This window comes from Nerophis ophidion, linkage group LG28 (assembly GCF_033978795.1).
Source record: "Nerophis ophidion isolate RoL-2023_Sa linkage group LG28, RoL_Noph_v1.0, whole genome shotgun sequence".
Lineage (NCBI taxonomy): Eukaryota > Metazoa > Chordata > Actinopteri > Syngnathiformes > Syngnathidae > Nerophis > Nerophis ophidion.
In genome coordinates, this window is record NC_084638.1 from 28,470,515 (window position 1) to 28,488,798 (window position 18,284).

General features: G+C 50.4%; 1 protein-coding gene across 1 annotated transcript in view; it reads right to left on the bottom strand.

Annotated features, from left to right (window-relative positions):
- The window catches only part of LOC133545222 (pappalysin-2-like), a 93,099-nt gene that overhangs the window by 61,992 nt on the left and 12,823 nt on the right, over positions 1 to 18,284 (bottom strand). Inside the window, exon 2 of the mRNA XM_061890617.1 lies at positions 7,497 to 7,733. Coding sequence (XP_061746601.1) covers positions 7,497 to 7,733 — 237 coding nt within the window. The remainder of the gene's footprint in view (positions 1 to 7,496; positions 7,734 to 18,284) is intronic.

Here is an 18,284-nt window from a genome sequence, read left to right on the forward strand (position 1 = left end):
AAGTGAACACGCTGCAGGACTGCTTGTATGGCACATGATATCACACACAAGTAAACAATGTGCAGGACTGCTTGTATCGCACATGATATCACACACAAGTAAACAGGCTGCAGGATTGTTTGTATTGCACATGATATCACACACAAACACTCGACAGAACTGCTTGTATCTCACATGATATCACACAAAATTAAACACACAACAGGACTCCATGTATCGCGCATGATTTCACACACAAGTAAACACACTGCAGGACTGCTTGTATCTCACATGATATCACACACAAGTAAACAGGCTGCAGCACTGTTTGTATTGCACATGATATCACACACAAACACTCGACAGAACTGCTTGTATCTCACATGATATCACACACAAGTAAACACACTGCAGGACTGCTTGTATCGCACATGATATCACACACAAGTGAACACACTGCAGGACTAACTGTATCGCACATGATATCGCACACAAGTAAAGACAACAAGACTGCTTGTGTCACACATGATATCACACACAAGTAAACACGCTACAGGACTGTTTGTATCGCACATGATATCACACACAAGTGAACACGCTGCAGGACTGCTTGTATGGCACATGATATCACACACAAGTAAACAATGTGCAGGACTGCTTGTATCGCACATGATATCACACACAAGTAAACAGGCTGCAGGATTGTTTGTATTGCACATGATATCACACACAAACACTCGACAGAACTGCTTGTATCTCACATGATATCACACAAAATTAAACACACAACAGGACTCCATGTATCGCGCATGATTTCACACACAAGTAAACACACTGCAGGACTGCTTGTATCTCACATGATATCACACACAAGTAAACAGGCTGCAGCACTGTTTGTATTGCACATGATATCACACACAAACACTCGACAGAACTGCTTGTATCTCACATGATATCACACACAAGTAAACACACTGCAGGACTGCTTGTATCGCACATGATATCACACACAAGTGAACACACTGCAGGACTAACTGTATCGCACATGATATCGCACACAAGTAAAGACAACAAGACTGCTTGTGTCACACATGATATCACACACAAGTAAACACGCTACAGGACTGTTTGTATCGCACATGATATCACACACAGGTAAAGACTTTGCAGGACTGACTGCTGCACATGATATCGCACACAAGTGAACACGCTGCAGGACTGCTTGTATGGCACATGATATCACACACAAGTGAACAATGTGCAGGACTGCTTGTATCGCACATGATATCACACACAAGTAAACAGGCTGCAGGATTGTTTGTATTGCACATGATATCACACACAAACACTCGACAGAACTGCTTGTATCTCACATGATATCACACAAAATTAAACACACAACAGGACTCCATGTATCGCGCATGATTTCACACACAAGTAAACACGCTGCAGGACTGCTTGTATCTCACATGATATCACACACAAGTAAACAGGCTGCAGGATTGTTTGTATTGCACATGATATCACACACAAACACTCGACAGAACTGCTTGTATCTCACATGATATCACACACAAGTAAACACACTGCAGGACTGCTTGTATCGCACATGATATCACACACAAGTGAACACACTGCAGGACTAACTGTATCGCACATGATATCGCACACAAGTAAAGACAACAAGACTGCTTGTGTCACACATGATATCACACACAAGTAAACACGCTGCAGTACTGTTTGTATCGCTCATGATATCACACACAAGTAAAGACTTTGCAGGACTGACTGCTGCACATGATATCGCACACAAGTGAACACGCTGCAGGACTGCTTGTATGGCACATGATATCACACACAAGTAAACAATGTGCAGGACTGCTTGTATCGCACATGATATCACACACAAGTAAACAGGCTGCAGGATTGTTTGTATTGCACATGATATCACACACAAACACTCGACAGAACTGCTTGTATCTCACATGATATCACACAAAATTAAACACACAACAGGACTCCATGTATCGCGCATGATTTCACACACAAGTAAACACACTGCAGGACTGCTTGTATCTCACATGATATCACACACAAGTAAACAGGCTGCAGCACTGTTTGTATTGCACATGATATCACACACAAACACTCGACAGAACTGCTTGTATCTCACATGATATCACACACAAGTAAACACACTGCAGGACTGCTTGTATCGCACATGATATCACACACAAGTGAACACACTGCAGGACTAACTGTATCGCACATGATATCGCACACAAGTAAAGACAACAAGACTGCTTGTGTCACACATGATATCACACACAAGTAAACACGCTACAGGACTGTTTGTATCGCACATGATATCACACACAAGTGAACACGCTGCAGGACTGCTTGTATGGCACATGATATCACACACAAGTAAACAATGTGCAGGACTGCTTGTATCGCACATGATATCACACACAAGTAAACAGGCTGCAGGATTGTTTGTATTGCACATGATATCACACACAAACACTCGACAGAACTGCTTGTATCTCACATGATATCACACAAAATTAAACACACAACAGGACTCCATGTATCGCGCATGATTTCACACACAAGTAAACACACTGCAGGACTGCTTGTATCTCACATGATATCACACACAAGTAAACAGGCTGCAGCACTGTTTGTATTGCACATGATATCACACACAAACACTCGACAGAACTGCTTGTATCTCACATGATATCACACACAAGTAAACACACTGCAGGACTGCTTGTATCGCACATGATATCACACACAAGTGAACACACTGCAGGACTAACTGTATCGCACATGATATCGCACACAAGTAAAGACAACAAGACTGCTTGTGTCACACATGATATCACACACAAGTAAACACGCTACAGGACTGTTTGTATCGCACATGATATCACACACAGGTAAAGACTTTGCAGGACTGACTGCTGCACATGATATCGCACACAAGTGAACACGCTGCAGGACTGCTTGTATGGCACATGATATCACACACAAGTGAACAATGTGCAGGACTGCTTGTATCGCACATGATATCACACACAAGTAAACAGGCTGCAGGATTGTTTGTATTGCACATGATATCACACACAAACACTCGACAGAACTGCTTGTATCTCACATGATATCACACAAAATTAAACACACAACAGGACTCCATGTATCGCGCATGATTTCACACACAAGTAAACACGCTGCAGGACTGCTTGTATCTCACATGATATCACACACAAGTAAACAGGCTGCAGGATTGTTTGTATTGCACATGATATCACACACAAACACTCGACAGAACTGCTTGTATCTCACATGATATCACACACAAGTAAACACACTGCAGGACTGCTTGTATCGCACATGATATCACACACAAGTGAACACACTGCAGGACTAACTGTATCGCACATGATATCGCACACAAGTAAAGACAACAAGACTGCTTGTGTCACACATGATATCACACACAAGTAAACACGCTGCAGTACTGTTTGTATCGCTCATGATATCACACACAAGTAAAGACTTTGCAGGACTGACTGCTGCACATGATATCGCACACAAGTGAACACGCTGCAGGACTGCTTGTATGGCACATGATATCACACACAAGTAAACAATGTGCAGGACTGCTTGTATCGCACATGATATCACACACAAGTAAACAGGCTGCAGGATTGTTTGTATTGCACATGATATCACACACAAACACTCGACAGAACTGCTTGTATCTCACATGATATCACACAAAATTAAACACACAACAGGACTCCATGTATCGCGCATGATTTCACACACAAGTAAACACACTGCAGGACTGCTTGTATCTCACATGATATCACACACAAGTAAACAGGCTGCAGCACTGTTTGTATTGCACATGATATCACACACAAACACTCGACAGAACTGCTTGTATCTCACATGATATCACACACAAGTAAACACACTGCAGGACTGCTTGTATCGCACATGATATCACACACAAGTGAACACACTGCAGGACTAACTGTATCGCACATGATATCGCACACAAGTAAAGACAACAAGACTGCTTGTGTCACACATGATATCACACACAAGTAAACACGCTACAGGACTGTTTGTATCGCACATGATATCACACACAGGTAAAGACTTTGCAGGACTGACTGCTGCACATGATATCGCACACAAGTGAACACGCTGCAGGACTGCTTGTATGGCACATGATATCACACACAAGTGAACAATGTGCAGGACTGCTTGTATCGCACATGATATCACACACAAGTAAACAGGCTGCAGGATTGTTTGTATTGCACATGATATCACACACAAACACTCGACAGAACTGCTTGTATCTCACATGATATCACACAAAATTAAACACACAACAGGACTCCATGTATCGCGCATGATTTCACACACAAGTAAACACGCTGCAGGACTGCTTGTATCTCACATGATATCACACACAAGTAAACAGGCTGCAGGATTGTTTGTATTGCACATGATATCACACACAAACACTCGACAGAACTGCTTGTATCTCACATGATATCACACACAAGTAAACACACTGCAGGACTGCTTGTATCGCACATGATATCACACACAAGTGAACACACTGCAGGACTAACTGTATCGCACATGATATCGCACACAAGTAAAGACAACAAGACTGCTTGTGTCACACATGATATCACACACAAGTAAACACGCTGCAGTACTGTTTGTATCGCTCATGATATCACACACAAGTAAAGACTTTGCAGGACTGACTGCTGCACATGATATCGCACACAAGTGAACACGCTGCAGGACTGCTTGTATGGCACATGATATCACACACAAGTAAACAATGTGCAGGACTGCTTGTATCGCACATGATATCACACACAAGTAAACAGGCTGCAGGATTGTTTGTATTGCACATGATATCACACACAAACACTCGACAGAACTGCTTGTATCTCACATGATATCACACAAAATTAAACACACAACAGGACTCCATGTATCGCGCATGATTTCACACACAAGTAAACACACTGCAGGACTGCTTGTATCTCACATGATATCACACACAAGTAAACAGGCTGCAGCACTGTTTGTATTGCACATGATATCACACACAAACACTCGACAGAACTGCTTGTATCTCACATGATATCACACACAAGTAAACACACTGCAGGACTGCTTGTATCGCACATGATATCACACACAAGTGAACACACTGCAGGACTAACTGTATCGCACATGATATCGCACACAAGTAAAGACAACAAGACTGCTTGTGTCACACATGATATCACACACAAGTAAACACGCTGCAGTACTGTTTGTATCGCACATGATATCACACACAGGTAAAGACTTTGCAGGACTGACTGCTGCACATGATATCGCACACAAGTGAACACGCTGCAGGACTGCTTGTATGGCACATGATATCACACACAAGTGAACAATGTGCAGGACTGCTTGTATCGCACATGATATCACACACAAGTAAACAGGCTGCAGGATTGTTTGTATTGCACATGATATCACACACAAACACTCGACAGAACTGCTTGTATCTCACATGATATCACACACAAGTAAACACACTGCAGGACTGCTTGTATCGCACATGATATCACACACAAGTGAACACACTGCAGGACTAACTGTATCGCACATGATATCGCACACAAGTAAAGACAACAAGACTGCTTGTGTCACACATGATATCACACACAAGTAAACACGCTGCAGTACTGTTTGTATCGCACATGATATCACACACAAGTAAAGACTTTGCAGGACTGACTGCTGCACATGATATCGCACACAAGTGAACACGCTGCAGGACTGCTTGTGTCACACATGATATCACACACAAGTAAACAATGTGCAGGACTGCTTGTATCGCACATGATATCACACACAAGTAAACAGGCTGCAGGATTGTTTGTATTGCACATGATATCACACACAAACACCCGACAGAACTGCTTGTATCTCACATGATATCACACAAAATTAAACACACAACAGGACTCCATGTATCGCGCATGATTTCACACACAAGTAAACACACTGCAGGACTGCTTGTATCTCACATGATATCACACACAAGTAAACAGGCTGCAGGATTGTTTGTATTGCACATGATATCACACACAAACACTCGACAGAACTGCTTGTATCTCACATGATATCACACACAAGTAAACACACTGCAGGACTGCTTGTATCGCACATGATATCACACACAAGTGAACACGCTGCAGGACTAACTGTATCGCACATGATATCGCACACAAGTAAAGACAACAAGACTGCTTGTGTCACACATGATATCACACACAAGTAAATAGGCTGCAGGATTGTTTGTATTGCACATGATATCACACACAAACACTCGACAGAACTGCTTGTATCTCACATGATATCACACACAAGTAAACACACTGCAGGACTGCTTGTATCGCACATGATATCACACACAAGTGAACACGCTGCAGGACTAACTGTATCGCACATGATATCGCACACAAGTAAAGACAACAAGACTGCTTGTGTCACACATGATATCACACACAAGTAAATAGGCTGCAGGATTGTTTGTATTGCACATGATATCACACACAAACACGCGACAGAACTGCTTGTATCTCACATGATATCACACAAAATTAAACACACAACAGGACTCCATGTATCGCGCATGATTTCACACACAAGTAAACACACTGCAGGACTGCTTGTATCTCACATGATATCACACACAAGTGAACACGCTGCAGGACTGCTTGTATCGCACATGATATCACACACAAGTGAACACACTGCAGGACTGCTTGTATCTCACATGATATCACACACAAGTGAACACGCTGCAGGACTGCTTGTATCCCACATGATATCACACACAAGTAAACACACTGCAGGACTGCTTGTATCTCACATGATATCACACACAAGTGAACACGCTGCAGGACTGCTTGTATCGCACATGATATCACACACAGGTAAACATGCTGCAGGACTGCTTGTATCGCACATGACATCACACACAGGTAAACATGCTGCAGGACTGCTTGTATCACACATGATATCGCACACAAGTGAACACGCTGCAGGACTGCTTGTATTGCACATGATATCACACACAAGTAAACAGGCTGCAGGATTGTTTGTATTGCACATGATATCACACACAAACACTCGACAGAACTGCTTGTATCTCACATGATATCACACAAAATTAAACACACAAAAGGACTCCATGTATCGCGCATGATTTCACACACAAGTAAACACACTGCAGGACTGCTGGTATCGCACAAGATATCACACACAAGTGAACACGCTGGAGGACTGCTTGTATCGCACATGATATCCCACTGTGTGTGATATCATGTGCGATACAAGCAGGGACATGTAGCTTGGTTATGGAGAGGCGAGTGTGTGAGAGCAGGAAGTGGATGTTGCAGGTGTGCCACTCCCCTTGGCTCCGCCCACATAGAGGCTCATGTGGTGGCCGTCGTAGGTGACCAGCAGGTGAGTCCAGGTGTTGGCCGGGTAGGGATGAGGACTGAACACGCTGGTGGACTTCAGGGCTCGGTCGGTGCCAAGTGAGAAGTAGAAACCTGCGTCTCTCACGCCTGAAGAGTCTCTGGTCCTGATCCCCACACTCCAGCCCTTCTCACTCAGGGAGTGGGAGCAGCTGTCGTAGACTCCTAGGGGACACAGACCATGGTCAAGACCTCTTTGGACACACGAGTCCAGCCCTTCTCACTCAGGGAGTGGGAACAGCTGTCGTAGACTCCTAGGGGACACAGACCCTGGTCAAGACTTCTTTGGACATATGAGTCCAGCCCTTCTCACTCAGGGAGTGGGAGCAGCTGTCGTAGACTCCTAGGGGACACAGACCATGGTCAAGACCTCTTTGGACACACAAGTCCAGGCCCGAGTACTTTAGTTTTGCTGTTGCAACATCTGGTCTGCACACCTGTCCAGCCTGGGACTACAGGACTGTCTAGTCTGCGACTACAGGCTTATCTAGTCTGGGACTACAGGTTTATCTAGTCTGGGACTACAGGTGTGTCCATCCTGGGACTACAGGTGTGTCCATCCTGGGACTAGAGGTATAACTAGCCTGGGACTACAGGTGTCTAGTCTGGGACTACAGGTGTGTCCAGTCTGGGACTACAGGACTGTCTAGTCTGGGACTACAGGTGTGTCCATCCTGGGACTACGGGTGTGTCTAGTCTGGGACTAGGGGTAATACTAGTCTGGGACTACAGGTGTCTAGTCTGGGACTACAGGACTGTCTAGTCTGTAACTACAGATGTGTCTAGTCTGGGAATACAGGTGTGTCCAGTCTGGGACTACAGGTGTGTCCAGCCTAGGACTACAGGTGTGTCCAGCCTGGGACTACAGGTGTGTCTCGTCGGGGACTACAGGTGTGTCTCGTCGGGGACTACAGGTGTGTCTCGTCTGGGACTACAGGTGTGTCTCGTCGGGGACTACAGGTGTGTCTAGTCTGAGACTACAGGTATGTCTCGTCTGGGACTACAGGTGTGTCCAGTCTGGGACTACAGGTGTGTCCAGTCTGGGACTACAGGTGTGCCCAGTCTGGGACTACAGGTGTGTCTAGTCTGGGACTACAGGTGTGTCCAGCCTGGGACTACAGGTGTGTCCAGCCTGGGACTACAGGTGTGTCTCGTCGGGGACTACAGGTGTGTCTTGTCTGGGACTACAGGTGTGTCTCGTCGGGGACTACAGGTGTGTCTAGTCTGAGACTACAGGTATGTCTCGTCTGGGACTACAGGTGTGTCCAGTCTGGGACTACAGGTGTGTCTAGTCTGGGACTACAAGTGTGTCTCGTCTGGGACTACAGGTGTGTCTAGTCTGAGACTACAGGTATGTCTCGTCTGGGACTACAGGTGTGTCCAGTCTGGGACTACAGGTGTGTCCAGTCTGGGACTACAGGTGTGTCTAGTCTGGGACTACAAGTGTGTCTCGTCTGGGACTACAAGTGTGTCTCGTCTGGGACTACAGGTGTGTCTCGTCTTGGACTACCGGTGTGTCTCGTCTGGGACTACAGGTGTGTCTAGTCTGGGACTACAAGTGTGTCTCGTCCGGGACTACAAGTGTGTCTCGTCTGGGACTACAAGTGTGTCTCGTCTGGGACTACAGGTGTGTCTCGTCTGGGACTACAGGTGTGTCTCGTCTGGGACTACAGGTGTGTCCAGCCTGGGACTACAGGTGTGTCTCGTCTGAGACTACAGGTGTGTCCACTCTGGGACTACAGGTGTGTCCAGTCTGGGACTACAGGTGTGCCCAGTCTGGGACTACAGGTGTGTCCAGCCTGGGACTACAGGTGTGTCCAGCCTGGGACTACAGGTGTGTCCAGCCTGGGACTACAGGTGTGTCTCGTCGGGGACTACAGGTGTGTCTTGTCTGGGACTACAGGTGTGTCTCGTCGGGGACAACAGGTGTGTCTCGTCGGGGACTACAGGTGTGTCCACCCTGGGACTACAGGTGTGTCTCGTCTGAGACTACAGGTGTGTCCAGTCTGGGACTACAGGTGTGCCCAGTCTGGGACTACAGGTGTGTCCAGCCTGGGACTACAGGTGTGTCCAGCCTGGGACTACAGGTGTGTCCAGCCTGGGACTACAGGTGTGTCCAGCCTGGGACTACAGGTGTGTCCAGCCTGGGACTACAGGTGTGTCTCGTCGGGGACTACAGGTGTGTCTTGTCTGGGACTACAGGTGTGTCTCGTCGGGGACTACAGGTGTGTCTAGTCTGAGACTACAGGTATGTCTCGTCTGGGACTACAGGTGTGTCCAGTCTGGGACTACAGGTGTGTCTAGTCTGGGACTACAAGTGTGTCTCGTCTGGGACTACAAGTGTGTCTCGTCTGGGACTACAGGTGTGTCTCGTCTGGGACTACAAGTGTGTCTCGTCTGGGACTACAGGTGTGTCTAGTCTGGGACTACAAGTGTGTCTCGTCTGGGACTACAAGTGTGTCTCGTCTGGGACTACAGGTGTGTCTCGTCTGGGACTACAGGTGTGTCTCGTCTGGGACTACAGGTGTGTCCACCCTGGGACTACAGGTGTGTCTCGTCTGAGACTACAGGTGTGTCTCGTCTGAGACTACAGGTGTGTCCACTCTGGGACTACAGGTGTGTCCACTCTGGGACTACAGGTGTGTCCAGTCTGGGACTACAGGAATGTCTCGTCTGGGACTACAGGTGTGTCTAGTCTGAGACTACAGGTATGTCTCGTCTGGGACTACAGGTGTGCCCAGCCTGGGACTAAAGGTGTGTCTCGTCTGGGACTACAGGTATGTCTAGTCTGGGACTACAGGTGGGTCCAGCCTGGGACTACAGGTGTGTCCAGTCTGGGACTACAGGTGTGTCCACTCTGGGACTACAGGTGTGTCTCGTCTGGGACTACAGGTATGTCTCATCTGGGACTACAGGTGTGTCCAGCCTGGGACCACAGGTGTGTCTCGTCTGGGACTACAGGTGTATCTCGTCTGGGACTACAGGTATGTCTAGTCTGAGACTACAGGTGTGTCCAGTCTGGGACTACAGGTGTGTCCAGTCTGGGACTACAGGTGTGTCTAGTCTGGGACTACAAGTGTGTCTCGTCTGGGACTACAGGTGTGTCCAGCCTGGGACTACAGGTGTGTCCAGCCTGGGACTACAGGTGTGTCTCGTCTGGGACTACAGGTGTGTCCAGTCTGGGACTACAGGTGTGTCTAGCCTGGGACTACAGGTGTGTCCAGCCTGGGACTACAGGTGTGTCCCGTCAGGGACTACAGGTGTGTCTCGTCGGGGACTACAGGTGTGTCTCGTCTGGGACTACAAGTGTGTCTCGTCTGGGACTACAGGTGTGTCTCGTCTGGGACTACAGGTGTGTCTCGTCGGGGACTACAGGTGTGTCTAGTCTGAGACTACAGGTATGTCTCGTCTGGGACTACAGGTGTGTCCAGTCTGGGACTACAGGTGTGTCTAGTCTGGGACTACAAGTGTGTCTCGTCTGGGACTACAAGTGTGTCTCGTCTGGGACTACAAGTGTGTCTCGTCTGGGACTACAGGTGTGTCTCGTCTGGGACTACAGGTGTGTCCACCCTGGGACTACAGGTGTGTCTCGTCTGAGACTACAGGTGTGTCTACTCTGGGACTACAGGTGTGTCCAGTCTGGGACTACAGGTGTGTCTCGTCTGGGACTACAGGTGTGTCTAGTCTGAGACTACAGGAATGTCTTGTCTGGGACTACAGGTGTGTCCAGTCTGGGACTACAGGTGTGTCCAGCCTGGGACTACAGGTGTGTCTCGACTGGGACTACAGGTATGTCTCGTCTGGGACTACAGGTGTGTCTCGTCTGGGACTACAGGTGTGTCTCGTCTGGGACTACAGGTGTGTCCAGCCTGGGACTACAGGTGTGTCTAATATGAGACTACAGGTGTGTCCACTCTGGGACTACAGGTGTGTCTCGTCTGGGACTACAGGTGTGTCTCGTCGGGGACTACAGGTGTGTCTCGTCGAGGACTACAGGTGTGTCTCGTCGGGGACTACAGGTGTGTCCAGCCTGGGACTACAGGTGTGTCCAGCCTGGGACTACAGGTGTGTCTAGCCTGGGACTACAGGTGTGTCCAGCCTGGGACTACAGGTGTGTCTCGTCGGGGACTACAGGTGTGTCTCGTCGGGGACTACAGGTGTGTCTCGTCGGGGACTACAGGTGTGTCTCGTCTGGGACTACAAGTGTGTCTCGTCTGGGACTACAGGTGTGTCTCGTCTGGGACTACAGGTGTGTCTCGTCGGGGACTACAGGTGTGTCTAGTCTGAGACTACAGGTATGTCTCGTCTGGGACTACAGGTGTGTCCAGTCTGGGACTACAGGTGTGTCTAGTCTGGGACTACAAGTGTGTCTCGTCTGGGACTACAAGTGTGTCTCGTCTGGGACTACAGGTGTGTCTCGTCTGGGACTACAGGTGTGTCCACCCTGGGACTACAGGTGTGTCTGGTCTGAGACTACAGGTGTGTCTACTCTGGGACTACAGGTGTGTCCAGTCTGGGACTACAGGTGTGTCTCGTCTGGGACTACAGGAATGTCTTGTCTGGGACTACAGGTGTGTCCAGTCTGGGACTACAGGTGTGTCCAGCCTGGGACTACAGGTGTGTCTCGACTGGGACTACAGGTATGTCTCGTCTGGGACTACAGGTGTGTCTCGTCTGGGACTACAGGTGTGTCCAGTCTGGGACTACAGGTGTGTCTAATCGGGGACTACAAGTGTGTCTCGTCTGGGACTACAAGTGTGTCTCGTCTGGGACTACAGGTGTGTCTCGTCTGGGACTACAGGTGTGTCTCGTCTGGGACTACAGGTGTGTCTAGTCTGGGACTACAAGTGTGTCTCGTCTGGGACTACAAGTGTGTCTCGTCTGGGACTACAGGTGTGTCTCGTCTGGGACTACAGGTGTGTCTCGTCTGGGACTACAGGTGTGTCTCGTCTGGGACTACAGGTGTGTCCAGTCTGGGACTACAGGTGTGTCGAGCCTAGGACTACAGGTGTGTCCAGCCTGGGACTACAGGTGTGTCTCGTCGGGGACTACAGGTGTGTCTCGTCGGGGACTACAGGTGTGTCTCATCTGGGACTACAGGTGTGTCTCGTCGGGGACTACAGGTGTGTGTAGTCTGAGACTACAGGTATGTCTCGTCTGGGACTACAGGTGTGTCCAGTCTGGGACTACAGGTGTGTCCAGTCTGGGACTACAGGTGTGCCCAGTCTGGGACTACAGGTGTGCCCAGCCTGGGACTACAGGTGTGTCCAGCCTGGGACTACAGGTGTGTCCAGCCTGGGACTACAGGTGTGTCTCGTCGGGGACTACAGGTGTGTCTTGTCTGGGACTACAGGTGTGTCTCGTTGGGGACTACAGGTGTGTCTAGTCTGAGACTACAGGTATGTCTCGTCTGGGACTACAGGTGTGTCCAGTCTGGGACTACAGGTGTGTCTAGTCTGGGACTACAAGTGTGTCTCGTCTGGGACTACAAGTGTGTCTCGTCTGGGACTACAGGTGTGTCTCGTCTGGGACTACAGGTGTGTCTCGTCTGGGACTACAGGTGTGTCTAGTCTGGGACTACAAGTGTGTCTCGTCTGGGACTACAAGTGTGTCTCGTCTGGGACTACAGGTGTGTCTCGTCTGGGACTACAGGTGTGTCTCGTCTGGGACTACAGGTGTGTCCACCCTCGGACTACAGGTGTGTCTCGTCTGAGACTACAGGTGTGTCTACTCTGGGACTACAGGTGTGTCCAGTCTGGGACTACAGGTGTGTCTCGTCTGGGACTACAGGTGTGTCTAGTCTGAGACTACAGGAATGTCTTGTCTGGGACTACAGGTGTGTCCAGTCTGGGACTACAGGTGTGTCCAGCCTGGGACTACAGGTGTGTCTCGACTGGGACTACAGGTATGTCTCGTCTGGGACTACAGGTGTGTCTCGTCTGGGACTACAGGTGTGTCCAGTCTGGGACTACAGGTGTGTCCAGTCTGGGACTACAGGTGTGTCCAGCCTGGGACTACAGGTGTGTCTAATATGAGACTACAGGTGTGTCCACTCTGGGACTACAGGTTTGTCTCGTCTGGGACTACAGGTGTGTCTCGTCGGGGACTACAGGTGTGTCTCGTCGGGGACTACAGGTGTGTCCAGCCTGGGACTACAGGTGTGTCCAGTCTGGGACTACAGGTGTGTCCAGCCTGGGACTACAGGTGTGTCCAGCCTGGGACTACAGGTGTGTCTAGCCTGGGACTACAGGTGTGTCCAGCCTGGGACTACAGGTGTGTCTCGTCGGGGACTACAGGTGTGTCTCGTCGGGGACTACAGGTGTGTCTCGTCTGGGACTACAAGTGTGTCTCGTCTGGGACTACAGGTGTGTCTCGTCTGGGACTACAGGTGTGTCTCGTCGGGGACTACAGGTGTGTCTAGTCTGAGACTACAGGTATGTCTCGTCTGGGACTACAGGTGTGTCCAGTCTGGGACTACAGGTGTGTCTAGTCTGGGACTACAAGTGTGTCTCGTCTGGGACTACAAGTGTGTCTCGTCTGGGACTACAGGTGTGTCTCGTCTGGGACTACAGGTGTGTCCACCCTGGGACTACAGGTGTGTCTCGTCTGAGACTACAGGTGTGTCTACTCTGGGACTACAGGTGTGTCCAGTCTGGGACTACAGGTGTGTCTCGTCTGGGACTACAGGTGTGTCTAGTCTGAGACTACAGGAATGTCTTGTCTGGGACTACAGGTGTGTCCAGCCTGGGACTACAGGTGTGTCTCGACTGGGACTACAGGTATGTCCAGCCTGGGACTACAGGTGTGTCTCGACTGGGACTACAGGTATGTCCAGTCTGGGACTACAGGTGTGTCCAGCCTGGGACTACAGGTATGTCCAGTCTGGGACTACAGGTGTGTCTCGTCGGGGACTACAGGTGTGTCTCGTCGGGGACTACAGGTGTGTCTCGTCTGGGACTACAGGTGTGTCCAGCCTGGGACTACAGGTGTGTCCAGCCTGGGACTACAGGTGTGTCCAGCCTGGGACTACAGGTGTGTCCAGCCTGGGGCTACAGGTGTGTCCAGTCTGGGACTACAGGTGTGTCCAGCCTGGGACTACAGGTGTGTCTAGTCTGAGACTACAGGTGTGTCTAGTCTGAGACTACAGGTGTGTCCACTCTGGGACTACAGGTTTGTCCAGTCTGGGACTACAGGTGTGTCTCGTCGGGGACTACAGGTGTGTCTCGTCGGGGACTACAGGTGTGTCTCGTCGGGGACTACAGGTGTGTCTCGTCTGGGACTACAGGTGTGTCTCGTCTGGGACTACAAGTGTTTCTCGTCTGGGACTACAGGTGTGTCTCGTCTGGGACTACAGGTGTGTCTCGTCGGGGACTACAGGTGTGTCTATCTGAGACTACAGGTGTGTCTCGTCTGGGACTACAGGTGTGTCCAGTCTGGGACTACAGGTGTGTCTCGTCTGGGACTACAAGTGTGTCTCGTCTGGGACTACAGGTGTGTCTCGTCTGGGACTACAGGTGTGTCTCGTCGGGGACTACAGGTGTGTCTAGTCTGAGACTACAGGTATGTCTCGTCTGGGACTACAGGTGTGTCCAGTCTGGGACTACAGGTGTGTCTAGTCTGGGACTACAAGTGTGTCTCGTCTGGGACTACAAGTGTGTCTCGTCTGGGACTACAGGTGTGTCTCGTCTGGGACTACAGGTGTGTCCACCCTGGGACTACAGGTGTGTCTCGTCTGAGACTACAGGTGTGTCTACTCTGGGACTACAGGTGTGTCCAGTCTGGGACTACAGGTGTGTCTCGTCTGGGACTACAGGTGTGTCTAGTCTGAGACTACAGGAATGTCTTGTCTGGGACTACAGGTGTGTCCAGCCTGGGACTACAGGTGTGTCTCGACTGGGACTACAGGTATGTCCAGCCTGGGACTACAGGTGTGTCTCGACTGGGACTACAGGTATGTCCAGTCTGGGACTACAGGTGTGTCCAGCCTGGGACTACAGGTGTGTCTCGACTGGGACTACAGGTATGTCTCGTCTGGGACTACAGGTGTGTCTCGTCTGGGACTACAGGTGTGTCTCGTCTGGGACTACAGGTATGTCTAGTCTGAGACTACAGGTGTGTCCAGTCTGGGACTACAGGTGTGTCCAGTCTGGGACTACAGGTGTGTCTCGTCGGGGACTACAGGTGTGTCTCGTCGGGGACTACAGGTGTGTCTCGTCTGGGACTACAGGTGTGTCCAGCCTGGGACTACAGGTGTGTCCAGCCTGGGACTACAGGTGTGTCCAGCCTGGGACTACAGGTGTGTCCAGCCTGGGGCTACAGGTGTGTCCAGTCTGGGACTACAGGTGTGTCCAGCCTGGGACTACAGGTGTGTCTAGTCTGAGACTACAGGTGTGTCTAGTCTGAGACTACAGGTGTGTCCACTCTGGGACTACAGGTTTGTCCAGTCTGGGACTACAGGTGTGTCTCGTCGGGGACTACAGGTGTGTCTCGTCGGGGACTACAGGTGTGTCTCGTCGGGGACTACAGGTGTGTCTCGTCTGGGACTACAGGTGTGTCTCGTCTGGGACTACAAGTGTTTCTCGTCTGGGACTACAGGTGTGTCTCGTCTGGGACTACAGGTGTGTCTCGTCGGGGACTACAGGTGTGTCTATCTGAGACTACAGGTATGTCTCGTCTGGGACTACAGGTGTGTCCAGTCTGGGACTACAGGTGTGTCTAGTCTGGGACTACAAGTGTGTCTCGCCTGGGACTACAAGTGTGTCTCGCCTGGGACTACAAGTGTGTCTCGTCTGGGACTACAGGTGTGTCTCGTCTGGGACTACAGGTGTGTCCACCCTGGGACTACAGGTGTGTCCACCCTGGGACTACAGGTGTGTCTCGTCTGAGACTACAGGTGTGTCTACTCTGGGACTACAGGTGTGTCCAGTCTGGGACGACAGGTGTGTCTCGTCTGGGACTACAGGTGTGTCTAGTCTGAAACTACAGGAATGTCTTGTCTGGGACTACAGGTGTGTCCAGTCTGGGACTACAGGTGTGTCCAGTCTGGGACTACAGGTGTGTCCAGCCTGGGACTACAGGTGTGTCTCGTCTGGGACTACAGGTATGTCTCGTCTGGGACTACAGGTGTGTCTCGTCAGGGACTACAGGTATGTCTATTCTGAGACTACAGGTGTGTCCAGTCTGGGACTACAGGTGTGTCTCGTCGGGGACTACAGGTGTGTCTCGTCGGGGACTACAGGTGTGTCTCGTCGGGGACTACAGGTGTGTCTCGTCTGGGACTACAGGTGTGTCCAGCCTGGGACTACAGGTGTGTCCAGCCTGGGACTACAGGTGTGTCCAGCCTGGGACTACAGGTGTGTCCAGTCTGGGACTACAGGTGTGTCCAGCCTGGGACTACAGGTGTGTCTAGTCTGAGACTACAGGTGTGTCTAGTCTGAGACTACAGGTGTGTCCACTCTGGGACTACAGGTTTGTCCAGTCTGGGACTACAGGTGTGTCTCGTCTGGGACTACCGGTGTGTCTAGTCTGAGACTACAGGTATGTCTCGTCTGAGAGTACAGGTGTGTCCAGTCTGGGACTACAGGTGTGTCCAGTCTGGGAATACAGGTGTGTCCAGCCAGGGACTACAGGTGTGTCTCGTCTGGGACTACAGGTGTGTCTCGTCCGGGACTACAGGTGTGTCCAGCCTGGGACTACAGGTGTGTCCAGACTGGGACCACAGGTGTGTCTCGTCTGGGAATACAGGTGTGTCTCGTCTGGGACTACAGGTATGTCTAGTCTGGGACTACAGGTGTGTCCAGTCTGGGACTACAGGTCTGTCCACTCTGGGACTACAAGTGTGTCTCGTCTGGGACTACAGGTGTGTCTCGTCTGGGACTACAGGTATGTCTAGTCTGAGACTACAGGTGTGTCCAGTCTGGGACTACAGGTCTGTCCACTCTGGGACTACAGGTGTGTCCAGCCTGGGACTACAGGTGTGTCCAGTCTGGGACTACAGGTGTGTCTCGTCTGGGACTACAGGTGTGTCTCGTCTGGGACTACAGGTGTGTCCACTCTGGGACTACAGGTGTGTCCACACTGGGACTACAGGTGTGTCCACTGGGACTACAGGTGTGTCCAGTCCGGGACTACAGGTGTGTCCAGGCTGGGACTACAGGTGTGTCCATTCTGGGACTACAGGTGTGTCTCGTCTGGGACTACAGGTGTGTCTCGTCTGAGACTACAGGTATGTCTCGTCTGGGACTACAGGTGTGTCTCGCCTGGGACTACAGGTGTGTCTAGTCCGAGACTACAGGTATGTCTCGTCTGGGACTACAGGTGTGTCCAGTCTGGGACTACAGGTGTGTCCAGCCTGGGACTACAGGTGTGTCTCGTCTGGGACTACAGGTGTGTCTCGTCTGGGACTACAGGTGTGTCTCGTCTGGGACTACAGGTGTGTCCAGCCTGGGACTACATGTGTGTCCAGTCTGGGACTACAGGTGTGTCCAGCCTGGGACTACAGGTGTGTCCAGCCTGGGACTACAGGTGTGTCTCGTCTGGGACTACAGGTGTGTCCACTCTGGGACTACAGGTGTGTCTCGTCTGGGACTACAGGTGTGTCTCGTCTGGGACTACAGGTGTGTCTCGTCTGGGACTACAGGTGTGTCCACTCTGGGACTACAGGTGTGTCTCGTCTGGGACTACAGGTATGTCTCATCTGGGACTACAGGTGTGTCC